The sequence below is a fragment of the Meriones unguiculatus genome, chromosome 6 (genome assembly GCF_030254825.1).
Source record: "Meriones unguiculatus strain TT.TT164.6M chromosome 6, Bangor_MerUng_6.1, whole genome shotgun sequence".
NCBI lineage: Eukaryota > Metazoa > Chordata > Mammalia > Rodentia > Muridae > Meriones > Meriones unguiculatus.
The window spans coordinates 15082954-15106866 of NC_083354.1; the positions used below are offsets into that span (position 1 = coordinate 15082954).

The 23913-nt window shown below is 39.7% G+C and overlaps 1 protein-coding gene across 3 annotated transcripts in view; it reads left to right on the forward strand.

The window, feature by feature from the left end:
• The window catches only part of Unc13c (unc-13 homolog C), a 483555-nt gene that overhangs the window by 192109 nt on the left and 267533 nt on the right, over nt 1-23913 (forward strand). For all 3 annotated transcript variants that reach the window (XM_060384763.1, XM_060384762.1, XM_060384764.1), the window contains exon 5: nt 22789-22867. In XM_060384763.1, the coding sequence (XP_060240746.1) occupies nt 22789-22867 (79 nt within the window). The remainder of the gene's footprint in view (nt 1-22788; nt 22868-23913) is intronic.

A 23913-nucleotide genomic window follows, 5' to 3' on the forward strand; every position in this document is an offset into this window, starting at 1 on the left:
GCCAAAAGAATAATTTACATTTCTCAATCATATAAGCAAATTTTTTTCTACAAAAGTGAAAAGTATTAAGCTGTGCTTCTCTGAAGAGGTTGTCAACCCATCCTTACTACAACTCATGGTTACATATTCCTCCGACTGGGGTGGTTTTCTCCCACTTATAACATCATATATAACTTTTTGTCTTAATAATAATGCGTTGTGTGATATAATCATTAAATCCACTGCTGACCTCCCAGGCAATGGTTTACTTCCGCTCAGGTAGTTCGTACAGCTCAATGTGAGTTTCCCTAACCCTGCCAGTCAGCTATTATATGATGCAGCCTGGAGCAATCTGTAACCACCCAAGAAGACAGTCTCCACAAAGAATTTTCTAGATCAGGAAGGCCCATGGTTGTGTTTGTCAGGGGACTGTCTTGATTGTTTTTAGGTAGGTAAAAGTACCCTGAATGTGGGTGAGACCCTTTCATGGGCTGGTCCCTGAGCTGGATAGGACTGAAAGCAGATAGCTGAGCAGAAGCAGTGAGCAAGCAAGCAAGGGTACATTTATCCTCTCACTCCCTTTGACTACTAGAGTTCCCGCCTTGGCGTCTCTCACTGATGGACCAGAATCTGGAACTGTGTAAGTCGAATACATCCTTTCCTCCCACCTATTGCTTTTGATCAGCATGTTTTGTCACAGTGATTGAAATGAAGCTAATACGGCTGTTTCCCACCTTACAGACATCAGAATTTAATGAGCATCTTCTCTCTACTAGGTGATAAACTCTAGCAGAATCTAGACTGTGTTTTAATATTCCGCTGGCTCCACATGACCCACCAGAGAGTATTAAGTACATAGAACATAATAAAAAATTATACCATCATCTACATTATTTAAACTTAATAGAAAATCATGCTAAAGTTAACTTTAACAGCATATGTTTTAAATTTAAAATCAAATAAACATTCAATTGTGAATATGTGATTATAGAAAAATATACTTTCGTTGACCTTACATAGTAGAAATACACAATAACAATTACATAAAATGGAATTACAAACATTTCAATTTTAATAAAAAGAATTAAATAAGTTTTTGTAAAGATCCTAAAACCAGCAAACTTCATTTATTTTGAATTCCTTAACTAAGTGGAATTACGATAAACAATTTTCAAACATTATCTTATTTAATCCTCATAAACTCAGCATTGAATGGGATTCAAAACAAGATTGCATGACCCCAGAGAAAATTGCTGTGCCAATTTCATGCAAATAACATTAGCCATCATTTTCTGGGCCCCTGCTATGTCTAATTATTTATGTACACACTCTCACTCGACTTTCAGGGATAGTTATTATACTTATTAGATACTTTCTTTGGGTAATTGCATTGATAAAAAATGTAAAACTTATGAGCTCATGAGTCACAAGGAAAAGTGACTAATGCTCTCGCGATGTCTTTTTCAAATGATATCCACACCTCCCGCCCCACCTGAAAAAGGCTGACGCTTGTTTCTTCACTGTCACATACCCTAAATTCTAGAGTCACAACGTGAATTCATATATGAGACTATGCCATTAAAACAGCATTAAAAGTTAAACCTGTTGTTGCTTGGACTGTCTGTTTTGAGCATATGATATCATATATATATATATATATATATATATATATATATATATAACTAGTTATTATCAAATTACTATACCCAAATAAATAAATACGTGCTCACAAGAAGTTACAAGAAGGTCATGTTATCAGGCTCTCAGGATACTGTCTGAGCCCAGAGTCAGATGTTTAAAAGGGAACTAGGAGAATCCACCTCCTTAAGTGGGAGATAAATACTCCCAGTGAACACGCAGAGAATGGAGTTGAAGGATGTGGGTGTTCGGCTTATTCAGAGTCTATTTAGAATTTTGTTGCTTATAAGTTGAGTTCTTTGATGTTTACCATTTTTAAAAGTTTAATTTACTTTAATAGCACTTTCCAGAAAAGCAGCATCTTCGCTGCACTAGCTGATCACAAAATCTTTAAAAACCATTAGAAAAATGAGCTCCATGCTAATGACTAATTCTTTTGAAGTCACTGGAAAATGTTCCGCGTCTTAGGGTGTGTAGCTCGGTCTGCAGAAGCAAAGAGATGCTCTAAACCATTTTTTGGATACTTCAGATAAACAGAAATTATATGCAAGAGAATTGGAGTCAACAGTGATTCTCCTTTAAATCAGCAGTTTCACCTGTCATGGATCAATGTTAATGGTGGAGAAGTTTTTAGGATCGAGTTCAACCAAGTATTCAAGATGGTGGGATACATGCTCAAGCCCTGCAACATTTTGGCATCCTTACCTTTGGCTCTCTGATAGCTATTTCAGTAAAAATTCAATGTACTACAAAGGTAGACTCAATTTAAATAATTTGGGAAAATAGGAAAACATTATGTAACATTCCAGGTAGACAATCCTATTTTAGATAATGTTTTGGAGGTTGTAAGAAGGCTTCAGGGGCTTAAATGCTTCTAGGGCATTGTCAAACGATGTGGTGTCTTGCATGCAGAATGGGTGTATACACTGGGAAGGGAGGTCAGTCTCTCTAGTGTTCTGGTCCTTCAGGTGGCTGGACCTTGCACTGATTAAAATACTCTTAACCCTATAGCTATAGCAAGGAAGTGTGTTCAAATTCCCATAACCGGTAATTACTGAGACCAAGACTGAACTCACAGTCACTGACTTAAAAGCTATTACAAAAAAAAGATTAAATAAAATAGGTAATTTATATACATGTTACACTTTTTTTAATGTAGTTATCATTTAATAGAGAAGATACTACACCGTTTAGACATCATGTGATACCAAGTAAACCACTCCTTTTTTTTCATTTTTTTATTAATTACATTTTATTTACTTTGTATCCCCCTGTAGTTCCCTCCCGCCTCCCCTCCCAATCTCTCCGTTCCTCCTTCTTCTCCATGCATGTCCCTCCCCAACTCCACTGGTAGGGGAGGTCTTCTTTTCCTTCCTTCTGATCTTAGTCAATTAGGTCTCATCAGGAGTGGCTGCATTGTCTTCCTCTGTGGCCTGGTAATGCTGCTCCCCCCTGAGGGGGAGGTGATCAAAGAGCAGGCCAATCAGTTCATGTCAGAGACAAATGTGAAAAATATATAGTAATAACTACAACAACAACTGTAGCAACTACCAATTCAGTCCACCCTGTGATGAAAAACGTCACGGAAGGAAATTGCAAATGTAATGAAATGGACTTTGTCTTGTCATTAAAACTAAGCAATAGGGCCATGCAGTGGTAGTGCACCCCTTTAATCTCAGCACTGCGGAGACAGAGGTAGGCAGATCTCTGCGAGTTCAAGGTTAGCCTGGTCTACGAAGTAAGTTCTAGGATTTGGCTTCTCAAAAAGACAAAGAAGGAAGGAAGGAAGGAGGGAGGGAGGGAGGGAGGGAGGGAGGGAAGGAAGGAAGGAAGGAAGGAAGGAAGGAAGGAAGGAAGGAAGGAAGGAAGGACCCCTAAGCAGCATAGCTGGAGTGATGGCTCATATACATAAAATAAAAATAAGTAATCTTAAAAAGAACCTGTCTCCAAAAGTATAAAGCAAATTTTCTCACTGAAATTGAGTTTTATTATGTTCAGAAAAAAACAAAAAAAAAAAAAAAAGCAAGTGATCAGACATTGTTAAAAGCCTTAAAAGACCATCCAGCAGCAGGAGAGTTCCCAGATGGCTTTCCTGAAGCTCCTTGCTTAGTTTGCAGTCACTCACACAGGCAGCCTTCTCCCTACAGACATGGCAAGTGCTTCTGAGTCAGTTATGCACAAACAATTAAGTGCAAAGACTTCAGCACACGTATATGTGTTTAAAACTTACATCATTAAACATCAGTCATTCAATGAGCTCCAAGAAAACATAAGTCAAAGTCCTCAATGAAATAAATTCACGTAGATTGTGATGATAAAATCCATAATCTAAAGTCCCTGTCCATAGATTTTTATTAGTTTTCATCGAAATCAGATTTCCTGGGGCTGGAGAGAAGGCTCAGCCATTAAGAGCACTGACTGCTCCTACAGAGGACTGAAATTTGTTTCCTGGAACCCACATTAGATGGCTCACAGCAGCCTGTAACTCCAGATCCAATGGATCCAATGCTGCCTTTTGGCCTCTGCAGTCACTGCATTCACACACACACACTTAAAAATGAAGATAAATCTTAAAGGCAAAACCAGATTTCCCTATTTTTCAAATGTCGAGTTCAGCCAGCATTTGGATAAGAAGCTGTCTCTGCATGTATTTGTAATTTTCTTCATTCTTTTCCGTGATTCCTGGTATTGCACTTGTAAGGAAGGCAACGTTTCAAATCTGATTCTGCGCTGGTTAGTAACCACTCCCCAAATAACTGAGTTTCCATGGAGAAGAGGGCCACTGCTCACGACAGGAAGTAGGTCTGCTCTAAAGCCTAGTATCTATTTATTAGGAAAGCAGTCATTTGATTATTTAATGATTCTAATGCCACCACTCAAAAGACCTGTACCTGTGAGACTTACTGTGGAATCAGGGAATGATAAATTAGTTTACTTAGAAATAAGCCATGGTTTGCAATTCTTTAGATATCCAGTGTGTTAGTTACTTTCCTGCTACTGTGATAAAAGCACTCTGACTGAAAGCAACTTGAGGGGAAAAAATGTTTATTTTGGCTTACAGTTCCACAAGGATGGAGTCCGCCATGACAAAGAAGGCATGGCGGCCGAAACAGGAAGCAAGCTGATCATATTTTGTCACTTCCACACACAGGAAGTGGACTGAAGCCATAAACCCTCAAAGCCCACCCCCGGTGATGTACTTCCACCAATGAGGCTCCACCTTCTAAAGGTTGTACAACCTCTCCAAACGGAGCCAACAACTGGAAACCAAGTATTTAAATAAATTAGCCTGTAGAAAGCATTTCTCATTCAAACCACTATGCCCCATAAATAGTTTCAAGTAGCCAACTCTGTCTTTACAACTTCTGTAAAGGGAGGTGAGAGAATGGCATGAGGATGGAGGAGCCCTTGTGTTCCGTGGATATAGCCTGAGGACTGTGAGGATGCTCAGGTACAAGGCCAGTCAAACGCGAATGCCTGATCAAAATATGCAATTCAGTTATTCCTCCATTCCCATCCTCAACAGATCAGCCTTGTCTGCCTGTACTTTCTTTTCATCAGGACTAGCAGTGGTTATCTTTTTGGTAAGGAGTGCAGGATGAGGTTCGGGGGAAATGGAGTAAATAATGCAGATGGCTTCAGAGAGGACAGTTGGTCAAGGTTGTCCTAATTTTCTTCAAATGCATTAGAGGTGAATTAATTTAAAGTGACCTTTCCATCTTATATTCTTGTAACTGTGCCCTCTTTTTGTCCCACTGTGGTCATTGTGAGTGTCTACAGAATTTCCTGTCTCTCATAACCATATCGTGAGAGCCAGTTTGCTATTGTAAACCTGCTGACTCCAGGTTTTTAAGATTTTTTTTTTGTTTGTTTGCTTGTTGTTTTTGTCTTCCAGAAGAATGTGTTTCACTATTTGGGATATCTTTCCTGTTCTATATTCTTGTTTCCTTAATAAACTTTAAAAAATACCATCCAGTTAAGTTATGGCTGAGTTTACAAAAAAAATAATAATAATTGAAATTCTTGTAGGTCAAACAGGAAACAGCAATGTGAATACTTCAAGAAGAACAGTGGGAAGCTTGTGAACTTGCCCTGGGGCATGTCATGATCTCCTAAACCTAGATCTTCTGTTTTAGTTATTTGCAGGTCAGAGGAGAGAAAAATCTGGGTCTTCTAAAAATGAAACGTTGTGGTAAAGAGCCTGCAGAAAACACTCTGCCAAAACATAGGCTCATTTTTGCCACAAGGAAAGTAAGATACATTTTCTAACCTAGCTGCCAAACTGACATGACCTTGATAAGTCCTTGTTATGGGAAGAGCGAAAAGCAGGAATGTTTTAGACCACACTGGAGGACAAACGGGAAACTCTTCTGAGCTAGGTTTATCCAAGGATTGCAAGTGTAACAGAAAATATTCTAATTAGACAGGCTGATTAAAGTATGCACATTTAGAAATCACTTAAATAGATGAATGGAAATTAATTATTTATAATTAAATAGAAAAATAAAAATCTATATATTTTTTAATTTGGAGAAAAATCTTTCCGGAAAACTCAGAGTTGTCGTAACCCAAAGAACTTACCTAATGAAAACCTACAGAAAATGTGATGTCTAATAGCAAAGAATTGAAGCCATAAAAGGAAAATGAGAAAAAGAGTTTGTATCATTATATTAGAATCTTTCAGCATTGTTTTAGAAATTCTAAACCACATTATCAAAGGAGAATAGCAAAGGCCTAAGGCTTTCAAGGTAAGAAATCTTCCCAGAATCTTTCTAAAGATTATTAGTAATATTGTCTGAATGGAAGTTTCTTTTGAGTTGTTTTTTTTTTTTAATGTAGACTATCATATAAAATGCAAACAACAAGCATATTGTTCCTGGAATGTGGAAATAGAAGTAGTTTAGTGTTGCTAAAAATTATCTTTACAGAGTATACAGAATTAACGCTTTACTAATGTATACTTTTCTCAATCGGAGAATTAAGTGAAATAGCCAGGGTGATGATGATGGTGACAATGATGATGTCAGGACTTATGATGATAGAAGAGATGATGATGGTGGTGGTGGTGATGGTATTAGTTACTTTTCTGTTGCTGTGTGAAAAGGCCATGACCAAAGACAACTTAAGAGAGTTTATTTAGGCTTATAGTTCTAGAAGGATCAGTGTCCATCATGGCGGACCAGCATGAAGAATGGAACAGAGAGAGTGAACTGGAAGGAAGGTAAGACAATATTTCTTCACAGTCCTCAGTGGCATGACTTTTTTCAGCAATGCTACACCACCTAAACTCTCCAAAGAGCACCAGCAACTGGGACCAAGTGTTCAAAATACTCAAGCTTAGGGTGTACTTTTCTCATTCAAACCACCGCAACGATGACCATATTGGTACTCATGGTGGTGATGGTGATCGTAATGATAGTAAAAATGGTAGTTGTGATGATGGTGGTGGTGGTGGTTGTGATGATAGAGCAGATTTTGATATAATTGTGATGATGGTGGTGGTGATGGAAATGAAGATGATAGTGATCATGAGGTTGGTGGTAATGACGGTGCTGATGGAAATGATAATAACGGTGACAGTGATGGTGGTGGAAATGGTAATGATGACAGTAAAAGTGACAGTGGTGGTGATGATGGTATTGGTAATGATGATGATGATGACATGATGGTAATGATGATGGTGGTCATAACTGTAATGCTATTACAATGATGGTAATAATGATGATAGTGATAGTGATATTCTTTATTATGACGGGAAATTAACGAAGAGAGGGATAAGAGCAGAGCTGGAAATGGAGATGATTGGAGGAATGAAAACAAAAAAAGGAGAAGAAACTGGATATGCAACTTTCCCTTTTAGCATTCCAAAGCTACTCAGGTTCATGAGAAAGGAGAAAAATGGATTAGTTCATTGTAATTATCCAGAAAACTGAAGTGACTATTAAAGATCTTAAAATTAATATTTTATTGACTTAGTTTATTAAGTATCTTCATGTAAAATGCTTTACACATTTCTACCCTCTTAAAATATTCAAAGAATAATTTATATATTTTCGAAAATTACTCAGTCACCATTATGAAGGACAGTTAGCACTATAATAGCCAAAAAATGGGCTCTGTCATTAGGCTGCCTGGATGAAAATTTCATATCTGTCTTTCATAGTTGCAGATTTTATAACAAGATAGGTGCTTACTATCTCATTACTTTAGCATGCTAAATAGAAATCATAGTTTTGACTCATAAATTTCCTCTTTGGACTCGGTGAGTGGATTGTGAATTGCATGTGTAATAGTCCTTTGCAGGATGATAGGTTCTGAAATAATTGTTATTGAATAGGTTGGAATTCTTCATTTATCCATCACTTTAATATTTATTGGCCAACTGCTATGTGCCTGGTCTTGTTCAAAGCACCTGGCAGTAAAATGAAGATGAGTCCTGAATTTGAAAAGAGGTGATGAGAAAGGATGAATATGTAAACTGGATCATGTATAAAGAAGAAATAAAAATTATGCAAGTAGACAAGGTAGAGCAATATAAGACTGAGGGTTAATATGTAGGCTTCAGTACACCATAGGTCTCTACCATTACATAAGCCTGGATGAAAATAACTGAAAATCAGAAAAGAAAACCTTACATGTCAGATACAACAAATATTCCCCACCATAATACTTTTGCTTTCTTGTATCCTTGTCTTGTGGGATAAAAGTAAAGCTGTTTTTATCTATATTATTTATGTGTCATTTTGAACCAAACTCATTAGCATTTATCAGTTGGTCTATACAGGCTAGCCAGAATGAAGCAAGGATCGCTTGTGCTGTGTGACTCAGAATTTAGAGAGAGAGAATGAAAGCTTGGCTTAACAAGACCCTCGGTACTCAAGCACCTTGCTCTCTACCTTCCTCTGGCTCAGGACTCCTGTATTGTCCTTCCTTTGGGATGCTGTGAGTTACTCTGCAGTCCCATCTGCCTCTCATCCCATTCCACTAAGCTCAGATACGTGAAATATAAGTGTCAAGAAAGGCAGGATGAGTCAGGATGGAATAAATCTAGAAACCAGAAGGAGAGAAACTATACTGATGTCTCCATTGCTGCTCATTAGTTTATTGGAAATGAACAGACAGCCTGGAAACATGCTCTCTAACCCAGTTATAATTTCTCCAGAATGCCTCAGCAGTTCAGACCGATGCTTTCTCCACCGACACTCATATTTTAAGTAGATGCTTATGTGCAAGCATCTAAGAAGCCCAAGTAGCGACTGTTCTTGAGTAAACAGACCTTAGACATTTGCCAACTTGCTGTACAGGTGATGAGTGAAAAGTCTTCAGAACTGAGAAATCCGGTGACTATATGAACCTGAATTAAATAATGACACATAAAAATTGCTTGTCAGATATTAATCAAAATCTGTTTATTCGATTTAAAGTACATCCTGGATACTGTTCAACTATTTGGTTATTTATTACAATGAAACTTCTGTTATAATAACTATATAAACACTTGAAATGTAACAAATTGATCAATTGTTTTCCGAACCACAATTTCTGCCTTTTTAATTTTGAAATGAGGGGGGTGGAGAGATGGCTAGTGCCTCAGCGCACTTGCTCTTACAGAGGATCCCAGGATGGCTGCCAGCACCCACACCAGACAGTTCACTTCATGTCTGCCTGTAACTCCAGCTCCAGGGGGTCACACACACACACAAGCATTCACACACAATACACATATATACATAAAATAAATCTTTCAGAGAAGTAATATTTCCTGCCTTAAAAGTTACTATAACTAATTACAATGAATACTTGTGAATAACCACTTATAATATCTGTCATAGCTGATATTCAAATAAAAGAAACATTTAATACAATTTAACACACTTGGCAAGAAAACCGAACTAAATTATACATTTTTGTCTTGCAAAACAGGTGTTAATTTTGATTAGTGATTATCTTTAAAAGTTATTTATTTTGTTTATAATTACTTGGTTCCTAATCATGTGATTAACATTTCAGTCTAGTAAGCATGACCAGGGATGACGAGGCAAAATAATAATAATAATAATAGTTTTGCACTGAAGCATAATGATATATTATGAATTTCTTTATTAAGAAAGACAAATCCATCATAAGACAAACCTCCCCATTTCGTACTATCTGACATAGCTTCTGTTATTATATAACACCGTGCTTTATCCCCACAAATCTACCAGACAGCTTTGTATTTCCTGTTAATGACAAGAAATTACTTTCTTTATTCTCTGCATGTCAAGAACTATGAAGGGTCCGATATGGTGTTCCCAGAAATTCGAAGGTTAGGCTAGGTAGTTGTGTGGAAGCTAGAAGACATCAGAGGCCTACGTCAAAGGTGAGGGAATGTATTAAGGCTGAAGAGGCAGCAAGAGCTTCATGCTTGCATTGATTTTTCTTTTCCTATCAGTGTCTCAGGGTGACACAGAGGTGGACCTAGAACACACAGTGGTTTGGTATCCATCCCCATGCTTGGGAAAATGTAGTCGTGGGCTGGGGATGTAGCTCGCTTGTTCCGGTGCTTACATAGCCAGCACAAAGCTCTGGCCTCCATCCTGAGCCCTCCATAAACTAAGGGTTTATGCACACCTGCAATGTCAACATTTGGGAGGCAGTAGCAGCAGAATGAGAAGCACCAGGTCATCATCAGCCACCTGGAGAGTCTGAAGCTAGCCTTGAAACCCTGTCTTAAAAGTAAAACAAAATAAGACCAAAACAACTGTCTTAGTCACTGTTCTATTGTTGTGAAGAGACACCATGACCAAGAGACACCAAGAGACAATGTATAAAAGAAAGCTTTTAGCTGTAGGCTTGACTATAGTTTCAGAGGGCTAGTCCATTACCTACACGGTAGGAAGCATGGCAGCCGGCGTGACACTGGACCAGTAACTGACACCTTTCGTCTGATCCACAAGCATAAGACAGAGTTGGGGAGCTGGCCAGTGACACACCTCCCCAACCAGGGCACACCTTCTTATTCTTCCCTAACAGTTTCACCAAATATCCTTTACCCTTTGAGCCATTTTACTGACCCCAAGATAGTTAATTTTAAGAACTCGACTGTTCCTATGAGCAAGCTATGGGAAGACTTCCAGGGTCCATGTCAATCCAACAATAGGCTGAAGAGGACAAAGAGGTTAGGTGTTAGTAATGTACTGAGTTACTGCAGAAGTGTGGCCACATGTAAGCTGGCAGGTAGCTCACAACCAGCTCTCCATTGAAATGAGAGCTTGTTTTCTAGTCTGACTGTGATAGATTGCAAGCTATTGCCATGGCAGATCTGAGCTGGAAGTGAGGAAATGTGTGTTTAGTCTGCTGTGATGGGTGACAGGGCCAGCACCAGTACGCTGCTGGTTGAGCTATACAGCAGAGAACCTCCCCCAGGATCACCCTTCATACCATTGCTGTGGATCAACATGAAGAGAGCTGAGGGCTGCGTGCAAAGCTGAAGCTCCTTAGAAGATTCCACATATGGAAAAATCAAAGATTCGATGCTTTCTCTAAATCAAAAAGGGGTGGGAGTGAGAAAGAGTCCACATCACCACTGTCTGCCCTGTAACCAAAATTCAGGTCCAGATGCCCCTTGGTTTTCATGACCGGCAACAGCACACCACTGGGCCAGCAGCCAAATGTCAGCTGCCTCTGACTAGTTGTCCCCAGGTTTAAGGGAAGAACTCAAACAAGACATCTTATTTTCTGTTCACTCCCAGAACCCAGTTATTTTCTACACGTTCCCAATCAGCACTGTGTCAAGTGTTTTAACTTCCTCAGAGAGACGTGCTACTAAGCCATGGGCCCAGAGACTTGCTTCCGGAGGAAGATGGCCACTTCCGCTCCCTCACTAAAATGCTTATGAGTTTGCGAGTCAGCCTGGCCTGTCTTCCTTACCTCTTTTCGCAAGGCAGGGTAATCAACACGGTGCAAACAACGGAGCTTTCCAACACTTCAAACTGCTGAGGAGGGATCTGTGACATTGGCGGCACGGACAAATGCCAGGCAGGTTGCTGAAAGGGCACCTGTGTGATAGGTGTTATGGGTGGACACCAGGCAGGTGAACATCCAAAGGAAAGCTGCAGGTGGACTTTTGTGCAGTTCTTATTGGGTGGCTGTATCCAGGAAGTCTGCTTCCTAGAAACCGTATGCGCCATTGGCGAGTGTTTCCTCTACGTATGATGACCCAGTACCACTGCAAGTCCGCGATCCCAACTAGACACACTGAAAGAAGACTGCCACGGAGGTATATGACAGATATCTCCTTACGGCTGCCTGGAGCAGTGGTTCTCAACCTTCCTAATGCTGTGACCCTTCAATACAGTTCCTCAGGTGGTGGTGGCGGCTCCAACCATAAAATTAGTCCATAGCTTCCTTATATTAGCGACTTTGCTGCTGTCTTGCACCATAATGTAAATAGCTAATATTCAGGGTGTCTGATAGATGACCCCCCACAGGTTGAGAACTGGTGGCCTACACCACAGGCTTCCCCACTATGTGTTTTCCTGTGCCATTCACTCTCCTTATGCCCACGTTTGTATCTTAAGTGCCGGCTTTTAATAAATGTTCTGGATAACTAGTCGGCAGCCATCAAGCAGAGGGGGCCCACCCTTTAACCTGAATGAAGATGGGTTTGTCATTGTTTAAATCCATACATTACGGTTGGGTGTGATCTCCCAGCAGCTCTCTCTGAAGTGCCAGGTGCCTCCCTTAGGAACACTCTCAGTTCTTCACTTTCCTCCCCGATCGGCAGGAAGACATATAGAATGCCCCCGTAGTAACGCCAGCCAGAACATCCTGCTTAGAGAAATGATTAAATTCTCCTCCAATGACCACAGCAGCATACCTGTCACCAAAAAAAAAAAAAAAAAAAAAAAAAAATCATCTGAACCCTGAGATCTGAGGCGGTTTTAACTTTCTCAATACCCAGCCTCCACGGGGATGTGCCTGCGTACATGCGCATGCTTACTTCCACAGAGAGCGGTTTAAATAATAATTCTTAGCGCTCGTTAATTTTCTTCAGTAATATGTGCAAAGCCCAACTTTAAATACTAGGGATGAAAGCAAATATGTAGAGCTTCTGGTTTTGATGGTCTCTAATCTGAAACTGTCGTAAGCACGCAAGTATAGTTAGCTCATCTCTTACTGAGCAACAAACTGGCCACAATGGTAACACCATTGGTTGGTTGGTTTTTGCCTCTTCAATTCAGCCACTTAGGAGCCTGTAGTGGGAGCCTGTACACTCAGAAAGCTTCTTGTCATTTACACGGCACCGGGTAATCTCTTCCTAGAGCACCACCATGGTTCGGCGGATGAATTATTTTGTAACGCGTAATTATTGTGCAGCTTGCCAAGCAGAAGAGGTAGTCAGCTCCAAAACTTCAGGGATGAGAGACTGTTCTATGTTGCACAGGTGCGAGCATTCTGTTAATCGCAAGAGTGTCGACCCCATACCTGGGGAGGTAAAGGGACAGCCTGAGCTGTCCACAGGGACTCCTGCTCAAGGGGATGTGTAAAAACTATACTGACATGATGTATTACGGCAAATCATACTCCATAGTAATTCATTCTTTATGCATTGTATTTACTGGACTCCCTATAGCGCTCACCTCTGGTGAGCAGTGGATTGAAACCGTAACAATGTGTATGTGATTCTGACTCGGCACTAGAATCCTATAGCCTCCTTAAAGCTCTGCAATACCCAGTGTGCCTCCCATAACCAAGACTTGACTCCGTGGTCTTATCTGAGGACCCAGGGATTCCTGAAATGAGTTTCTGTTTTTCGCTCTCCTCTTCAGCCTGTCCTCGAGGTGAGCAAGCCAGAAAGGCCTTTCCCTGATGCTACTCAGTAAAGCTGAGTGTGTCTTCAGTTTGTGGTTGGGTATATCATCAGCATGAAACTAGAAGCTTCTAGAAAAAGGATATGAGACACACTGTCTACAAACCGGAAGGAGTTGACCTGGGAAGGACAGTACCACCTAATCGCTTTCCTGTTTGCCTTTGGGCTGTGCTGATTCTCAGTATGAAGGGGAGAGGCTTTAACTGTTAAAAAAAAAAAAGTTCAGGGATTAAAATATGTGGCAGGCTTCTAACAAACTATAATTAAATGGAATCTATGACTTCAATTTTAAGAAATACAATTTCTTTACGACTGGGTATTTGACTCCATTTAATGACGTTTGAATATAGCCTATTAAGCAGCCGTCCTTTCATTAATTACAAATGATTGTATTTTGCAAACTATGTGTAAATGGAGCCAGAGATTTCTCAGAAAAGATTACAAAGGAAATTAGCTCCAAGCCAAGGTAAAATTTGTACACACAATTTCACTGTTACTAAGAAGTTTTAACACTAGTTTAACACTAGTTTCCAGAATGAGCTATAATTTAAGGGAAATTGTTTTCAGAAAGCAATTGATGCCTAATTATGAGAAAGTATGGGAGCTGCATATTTCCTGCTCTAAAGCATACAAGAACATATAAGGGTGGTTTGGGTACATATAAACCACAGGATAGGTAAAGGGAGTTGATGTTGCAAACAGCCCTAGAAGAGGCTGCATTGTCTATTTGGCAATTTGTTAGTGAATAAACCTTGAGGATATATATTGTTAGAGAATAAACCTTGAGTGGTTAGAAGTTCAACTTTGACAGCTGACACTGTCCCCAAGCCTAAGTGAGGAAACTGGCTGGGCAGTCAAATGCCAGGTTTAGGTTTTACCTTATATAAATAGAGGAGCATTGGATTTTTTTCCTTGCTATGAAAAAAATTATTTTTGGAAATCTATTATTTGTTATTTCACATGTATGTATACGGGTGTATGTCTGAGTGTATGTATGTGCATCGTTTGCATTCATGTACTCACAGGGGCCAAAAGAGGGTGTCAGGTTTCCTGGATCCGAAGTTACAGGTAATCTTGAGCCACTTGGTCTGAGTGCTGGGAACTGAACCCAGTGGCAAGTGCGCCACTTGGCACCACTGAGGCACCTCTCCAGCCTGTCTTTAGTTACTGGAAATACGACTTACATTCCCCTTTTCCACCAGAGTATCTCTTTCAAAACCCTTCAGTGCCGTTAGATTTTTTTTTTTAAATGATGCGAAAATGAATAATAGGGAGATCGATGCTTCTGGAAATGTGCTTCAAAAGAACATAGGTTTGACAGAGAGAGGGGAGGAGGAAGGAGGGAGGGGCAAAAGTGAGAGAGGGGGCAGAGGAAGAGAGAGAGAGCTAGAACCAGAGAACCCTGCCTAAATTGTTAAGGGGCATTATTGAGCTTTACAAGGTCAAATACTCAAGAAAGGAATAGGTAATTGAGTAAAATATGACGTATCTCTGACATAGAGACCATTTGTTCTTTGAAATATTGTAGTAGTTCAAATTGGGATTTTACCAAAGTTCATAAAGTGAATGGAGGGCTTGAAAAGAAAATGGAGAAATCATCCCAGTTGTGACCCTCATTAAGGAATCCATTAAGAAATATAGCATTACTTTGACAATCCATAGGCCAACTCTCTGTGTCCTTGATTTGTTCCCAAATATATTAGGGGAAGATAGTGCTGGCTGGTCTTAAGACATACATCAGATCACATTGGTCTCCCAGCTAAACACAGGAGGGTAAGAATAGTCAAAGAAGCAGATGGAGAATTCAGGTGGTAGGAAAATGAATGAAAATATCACAGGCATGATATCATAGGATTCACAACTAAACCATGGGTAGAGGTGAGCAAGAGAGAAGTGACCAGCATAGCTTCTCTCCTCTCCCCTCGGGGGATCCTGGGATTGAACTCGGGCTGGTGTTGTTTACCTCTGAGTCAACTCACTGTAGGAAGTCACTCACTGTAGGAAGAGATGGACTGTGGTGGACTCTGAAGCCCTGAGCATTTGGAGGTTCTGAGAGATAATGTGAAGTCTTGGATGTGATTCAATGTAGGCTCAAAAAGCATCTAGGAACTAACGATTGACCCTGTATCAGGAGTAAATCTTAAGTTACGTGGGCAATATCTGTTCACTCTTAACGGTTAATAAGAAAACAGAGATGGGATGGGAAGGAAACAGCTTGGCGAGTTGAGATTCAGAGGGTATAGGCATGCACGATTATGGTCAAAAGAGTTGTGCTAAATGTGTGGGAAAATGTAATATTAAGTGAGAAAGTAAAATGTCATTGTGTGTTTACCAGTAAAAGAGCAAACTGAAGGGATTTGGAGTGTCTCTTTATTAATCTCACACAATCTTAAATGTTCTTTGATTCTAAGAGGATGAATCACACAGCTATGCCAACAACTGTCTTGGAAACCCAGAAATAATCAGAACTGCTAGGAATTGTTTCCTTTTCTTTCTTTCATTTTTTTTTAGGACTTCAATTAATTTGTCATCTCTTTTATATATAAATAGTTAACTCATTTTCTGATTTAGACAGGAATTAGCTATTCAATGGATTTTAGACAATTAGTCATCAGCCATCCTTATGTGGAAATCAAACAACTTTGTCTTTTATTCGGAAAGATCAACCTTTGGGGAAAATGCTTGCTATTTTTCTCTTTGCAAATAATCTTATTATTTTTTTAACGAACAGAAAGAACTTTCATTAGATACAATGCTTTCATTAGATACAGTGATTTAAAGCATATATACACTGAAGAATTACACCTAATCTAGATAATACACATTCTATCACATACCATTTTTATAATAAAAATGTTTAGTTTTGATCTCAGCAATTTTTGAAAAGAAGAATACATTAACTATATTCACTCTGGTGCCTGTATCCAGATTAAACTTTGATCCTCTAGTCAGCATTTCTGTGGTCCTCTTTGCTTGCCATCCCAGCCAGATCCTGCTGTCCTTTCACAAGGTCAGTATCTTTTCCAGAGAGATCATGCCATGTTTGTGGCTTTATGCCTGCCGTCCTTCAAAGCCATCCTTATTGTCACAAATGGTGACAAATGCACATATATATATATATATATATATATATATATATATATATATATGCCATTTCTTATGAATACATCTCAGTAATCAAGTTTTCATTCATTTACTGTCGCTGTGCTAGTTACCTTTCTGAGGGATCCTCACACTACCTCCCATGACGACTACTGTACTTTGCAAGCCCACAAAACTATGTAATTTTCATCTTCTCAGTATTCCTCCTAACACCACTCCTTTGTCCTATTGTTAGCATCTTTTTTAACAACAGTGATGGACTCCCCCGAGGATACCACACTGAGCCCTGGTGAAGAGTGATGCTGAACAGTTTTTATATAGTGTCTGCTGTTTTTTGTGTTGTCTTCTCCTGGCATCTTCCTAGAGTTCTTTTCCAGTATCCCTGCGTTTAGCACATTATCAGGTCTATTTAGAACATGATTGGAGCCAGAAAGATGGCTTATCTGTGTAGAGCACTGGCTGCTCCATCACTCACATGGCTACACACAACCTTCCATAACGCTAAGTCCCAGGGACTGTGTGCCCTCTTCAGGCCTCCAGAGGCCCTTCATGCCTGTACAGACATGGATGTATAGACACCCAGGCAAAACATCCATACACAGAAGATAAATTAATTTTGAAAACAAGAATATAATTACCCCTCTACCTGAATGTAACACTTCTCAGAATTTACAAAATATATGTTCTATAGAGAGTTTGTCCTATATTTATTTTGTAATAACACAACAGAAACCCATGTCCATGAGAATTAAGTTGCTTTTTTTATGGGAAGAAAAGGAAACAGCAAAGAACAAAGAAAATCCTAAAATTATCTTATCTATGTGTAAGTTTAAAAAAATCTCACTGTAAGAGGCATGGGAGTATGCAAGACCATATATATATATATATATATATATATATATATATATATATGCTTCATTTAATCATACATCTATATTGCATACTTAATCAGAACACCACACTGAGGCCCACAAGGTACAATTACTGTTTTAGAGTTAAAATAAGAGTTTAAAGAACATAAAATTTAAAAGGCTTAAAATTTATTTAAGCCTTTTATGATATGCATGGTAGCAAATGCCTAAAATCCCTACACTTGGGGGGGGGGAAGGAAAGATGACCATAAATTTTAAGGCATCCTGGGTCACAAAGAAAGTCCTAGGCGAGCCAAGGCTCTATGGTGATACCATGTCTCAGTAAGAAAATAATAATTTCAAAACATTGTGTAATAAAGCAAATGTCCCTACCAGAGTACTTCTTTCTGGATTTATGTATAAAATCACATCCATTTTGTCAGGTTCATTTGATTATGATTTTCCTGACAGTTCAGAGGTAGCTTGTTACCACTGCATCCCATTTGTACCGTCTTCAGTCTAAGTGGCTCTCGTGAATAGTGACAATTTTTGTATGAAAGTCAGACCCGACCATGTATCATTGTGATCTGACAAGCTGCTTCACTTCATAAAGAACTGTAGAACTGGATTAACTTCGGCCTCATCTCATCACTGTGGTCATTAATGGGATGATCCATTAATGGTCATTGTAATCTGGTGAGCCTCGCGGTGTGGGTTCAAATCCTACCACTGCCATTTCAGGTAGTGCCTTCTGGATAGCTCTGAAGGGTTCTAAATCTTTTTCTTCATTCATAGAATGAGGGAAGTAACTGTCACTGTACCTCCTAGTAATCTCTTAAGATGAAAGGAAATACATGTGCTTAGAACAATAAACACCGTGTCCATGTCAACTGTGCTTGTGTTCATTTTCTTGGCACCTGGTAAGCCCCACTTTAATGGTGAACTGGTCTGTTGGCCACAGACAGAGCCATGTTGATCCAGTCAACAGCAGCCAAGGTGCTTCCATTAAAGTGCATCTACCTAGAACTATCTGTCTCCTTTGTCTGCTTGTCTGCCGGATATCCTGGCAGCCGTCTCTGAGTCTACGCAGTTGTTGGACTTCAAGTGTCACAAGTGACCTAGGATCCTGAAGGTCAGTGCTTTGCATACTGTTATTTTCAGTCTTACTCAGTTTTAGAAGTTAATCTCCCCTTCCTCCCTCCTGGTGGGATTGCTTGTCCATTTGTGTAGATCTACAGGATGGTGTCATCTCCAGCTGTGTTGTGGAGCCAATGAGCAGACTACTTTTTCTCACTGCTGAGGATGTAAGAACCTTACCACTAAGCCACACACCTAGCCTGGACATTTTCTGAGGTTGCAATGAAATCTTTATGATTATTACATGGAAAAACCCATTAAAATGTGTGTGTATATATATGAAAATCACATGCCTATCTCTGTGGGGGTTAAGAATTCATCTTGTGGTCTCAAGGGATGACCCAGTGTTTAAGAGTACTTATTCTTTCAGAAGCCCTGAGTTTGGGCCCAGCACCCACACTGGAAGGCCTTACAACTGCCTGTAAGTCCAGTTTGGGGGGATCTGACACCCTCTTCTGGCCTCCATGGGCACCTGGAACATACACACACACACACACACACACACACACACACACACACACACACAGGATCCTCTACCTTGCACTCACTATTTCAGAGCGCTCAGGTTTAGCCTAGGTCTTTGTATGTCTATGCTCTGCTGAAACAGTCCTAGGATAGGAGCAGCAGGCTTAAGAAGTGTGTGAAACTGATTCTCACATGTCTGAGTCTTAGTTTAGCTTAAGGCTCCAGAAAGCTCTTGGCAATTTTGATCATGTTCTGTAAAGAAAACATAAAAAAATATTTTAAAAAAAAATGACAATTGGTAGGAAATACAATACACAACTCAGTTATGCAACACTTCTGTTTCATACAGCGTCTTCTCAATCATTGTCTTCATTGATTATGTTTCTTGACTTGGCTGTGGCAGCTATATCATTTATGAGTCAAAACATTTTGCAATACTTGACGGCAGCAGTTAGTATGATGAATGTGCAGTGGCGTGGAAGGTATTGGTTAATGTATATCTTATAATAATATGGCTCACAGAGGGAGACATGGAGACATTTCTTAGACTCACAGCCTAAAATCTGAGTGAATGATATGGAAAATATTGTTGAGGCTACATTGCCTAGGATGTGAGCTACATGCTTGTGAGTTGTGGAGAAGGAAGAAAATTTACAAACAGAAGAGGAGAGACGTGGAGAAATACACTAATGGGTTTTTGGTGAGCTTTGTGAAGATAGGTATGAAGAAAATGAGTTTATGGCTCTTTTCCTTTCTTAGTCTGCAGCTTTTTAAAGTTCAGAACATTTTATGTACACATCACGCACCACAATGAAAAGATGAGAGTCAACATAATTGAACCTTTCTATGATTTATATACGGATTATGATTATACATAGATTAAAACCATCTACTTTATGCCACGAATCTACACAATTATTACTCAACTAAAAGAGAATGACAGAATAGAAAATATGGAGTAAAAAAAGCTATGCTATTATGCAAAAAGAACAAGAAGAAAAGGAGCAAGTGAAGGAAGGAAGAGGAAAAAGAGGAACAGGAGGGGGAGGAGGTGGAAGAAAGAGAAAAAGTTGCTGCCGGCATTAGCAGCACTGTTTTGTGATCCAGAATCTGAAGCTTTCATTCACTTGTGTCTATGGCAGCCCTTGGCTGAGAGTGTCAGCGACAATATTCTGGGCAACAGGTAAACTTACTGAGTCTGGAGGACTTTGCAAGTGGTTGGCTTTTCTCTTTGTTGGCTTCAGCTTATTTATTTATTTATTTTTATTTTTTGAAACGATGTTTCATTCTATGCTTCCCAGAATTGCTTAATCTCCTGGACTCAACTAAATAATCCCTCTGTCTCAGTCTCCTACTATCTGCAACAACAGGCACAAGCTACACAGCTGGCCAGAGCGTTAGCATATTTGCCACACAGTGAAGAACAGGATTTTAGGTCTCATGAACTAAGCGTGTCACTTCCCCCTCCCTGTCTCTCTTCTTTCATCCATCTTAATCTCTACCCACACTCAACTCCCTCCTTTATCGATAACTATGACCAAAGTCAGACAAGTTCTACCTTTTGCCAGTAGGACATGAGGTCATCTACAAAGTTCATGAACCGTGCAATCAAGTTCTTTTTAAAAGCCTCATATGTTGAAGAAAGCTCTCAATTCTGTGTGGGGTCACATACAAACTGAAGCTGCTGATCATCAGAGCCGTTCTTCAGCGTCAGTACCTCATTGGCCTTCTGAAGCATTTTCTAAGCTTCACATTTATTAGATCGTCTGATGTTTTGTCTCCAAACTTAGCTGGGCCTCCATTATCCATTTGTTGCTGCCTTATCATCATTACTATTTTATTTTTAATCACTATTTTATGAACTGTATGACACTTTTGATAATTTATTTGTCTAAAATTACCAATCTGTTATTTGATTCCATGAAAGGTAATGAAACTAAAACAATGACAGCCGGGAGACAGGAGGTGGGGGGAGAGGAATCCAGTAAGACAAAATTGTCCTCTGTCAAGCTAAAAAGCCACATCAGGGGCCATCTTTGCATCAGTAAAAAATGGGCTCTAAAATACCAATAACTTGTCATCAACTCTTACAATCAATCCATCATAGAAGCAGAGCTGCCAGCCTTCCACGATGGACAGAGCTGGGCTGTTATAGTGAGCTTGCTAGCCCTCAGAAGATGAGCAAGGAAGGCATCAACAAAGGTTTATAGACCACGTCCACATAAGTAGATACTGTCATAGATTTTAGAACCTAATTGGCTGTATAAAATGACCAGGTTTGATGCAAGGAAAAGCTGGCTTTGGAGCTGAGGTGTAGCAGAGTAGGTAGAGGCTCTGAGTTTAATCACTGGTACCAGGCATGGTGGCACTAACCTGTCATCCAGCACTTAGGAGGTAAAGGCAGGTTCAGAGTCATCCTTGGCTACATAGAAAATGGAGGCCATCCTGAACTACAGGAAACCCTGTCTCAAAAAAATCAAAAGCAAAAGAGAGGAGGCCAAGTTCAGTGTACCAAACTCACATTTCAAGAAACGTAAAAATTTATCTTACAAAATTATTTTAACTATAAAGTGATGCATAACTAGAAAAACCACTTACCCATATGTGAGTCTACTTCTGTACCACCTGCCATCACTCCACATGGGTAACTGCGATTTAAGCTTGAAAACCAGCTTTCTATATGTTAACGGTGCATACATAATCACAGACACTCACAGGATCACAACGAGCTTACAAGTATTCAGTTTTGCTGTTTGCACTTAAATTTTTGAAGATGCATTTTATGCATCTGTAGGTGTTTATGTGTCTGTGAGCATGCTCAGAGTGTACACATGCACACAGAAATTAGAAAAGAGCATTGGCTGTCCACTGCTATACTCTTTGCCTTTGAAGCAGGGTCTCTCCCTACACCTGTGGCTTGCATTTCCTAGACAAGCCCTGTTCACTCATCCTACTGTCTTCACACAACATTAGCACCTTGGTTATGGTGTTACAGGTGTTTTTGGGACATCTAGCTTTTTGAGGTCTGGGTTTCAAACTCTAGTCTTCATGTTTTTTTACAGCAAGTGACCTTAACCACTGAGCTTTATTGTCAGCCCCTTATTAATCTTTTTTAATACCTAAGTATTTACCTCACTTGCTTAATTATTGCATTCTTGAAAATTATTTTAATCTAAATACTTGGGATGGATATTTAGCTGACCAAGCCTTTGTTGCCATTACAAAATATGAAGGACTTTTTTTTTTAATCCTATACATTTATCAGATATATTCAGGTAAGAGAAGTTTATGGTTTAATGATTGAAACTTTCCCATGGTTCTTGAGATGCTATCTGGAGCCAAGTCTATGCCAATGCAGCACACAAAACAAAACAAAGGAATTAATGGAAATTAGATGGCAAGGGTGTCTTCACAGCTCTCCCACCAAGAGTACTTGAGTTGTGATTTGGGCTGGAGACACCAACTTCTATGCACCTAAAAAAAATTGAATCTCCTCTAAGTGATACTGACAGAAAAACAGTGTGTCTGCCCCAGGCCATGTTCAGTTACCGTTTCAACATGTGGGATCCACACATCATCAGCAGGGGCAGAGCTGGAGTCTCATCCTGGTCCAAGACCTAGAGTCTTGGATCTTCGCTATTCTGTGAATTAATGGAAGACCATGGCCTCCACGGGATGCTCTTGGAGCCTACAAGTGGAGACCTTTTTCCTCGAACTACGTCACGTCAACTCTTGCAATCCTTGCTTTTGTGTTCCCTTCAGGGCTGGGCGTGGACTGTACGGAATAGATAGCATGCCTGACCTCCGCAGGAAAAAGACGTTGCCTATTGTACGTGATGTGGTAAGTTACTCCTGCTTAATTCTCACTGGACACACGCCTTGATGTTTTCTTTGTTAAAATATAAGGCCTTTCTCATTGACTCCATGGCCCATAAATATTTCATGGAATAAAATATCCGAGGCCAGACTCTGCCCAGCACTAACACATTCATTATTTCTTTAAAATGTATCTGATGAAAGAAATGACTCTAACCTTTCAGCTGACTTTGACATCAGTGGAAATTGCAAGTTTTCAGTTAAACTCACTTTATAATTGAGCTAAAAGAAATAGCACATAAGACCAAGTAAGCTGCTGGGCTTTGATGTTCAGTACTGTGGAGGTTTACAAGATTAATTTACAAAGTTTAAAGCTTGCTTGGGTTTCTTCACTTCAGCACAGTAGACTTCAGACTTCAAAATGGAAACAAATGATGCCAACCAAAGCTCTAACATGTAACAATTGACTCTAGCTAAATTACTAAGCTCTTCCATTAAAGAAGGTTGCAGTTCCCAAGTCGTTAACGTTTGTGCTAGTCCTGGACAAGACTCTGAGGAAATCACCCTCCTGTAAAGGAATGTTCTGAGACCACTCAGAAATGCCAAGAACTGACAGTGGGACGGTAGTTTCTGTTCTATCAGTCATTAAAATGAAAAATGCCTAGACATATTGCAGTGGTTAAAATCCTGACTGCTCTTGCAGAAAACCTGAGGTTTCACAGTGTCCAAGTTCAGTGACTCACAGCTACCTATCCGCTGCTGTCTAGTGGCCTCTATGGGCACATGAACACCGTGGCATATAACACAGATGCACCCACAAAGACATAATTGAAAAAATAAATCTAAAAAGGAAAAGGCCTTCAGAATGACAAATACTATTGCTGTATCGCCCAGACTGCCTGCGGACGAGGTGTGGGGGCACACAGCTGTGATGACAGTACGCAAGCGGCAGAGACAAGGTTCTAGGCCAGAACAACTTGAATTTTTCTAAGGGGATGTAATAATCTTAACAGTTTATTATAAAAAAGTATTACTTCACACAAAAAAATAACTTTCCTTTTACTATCAATG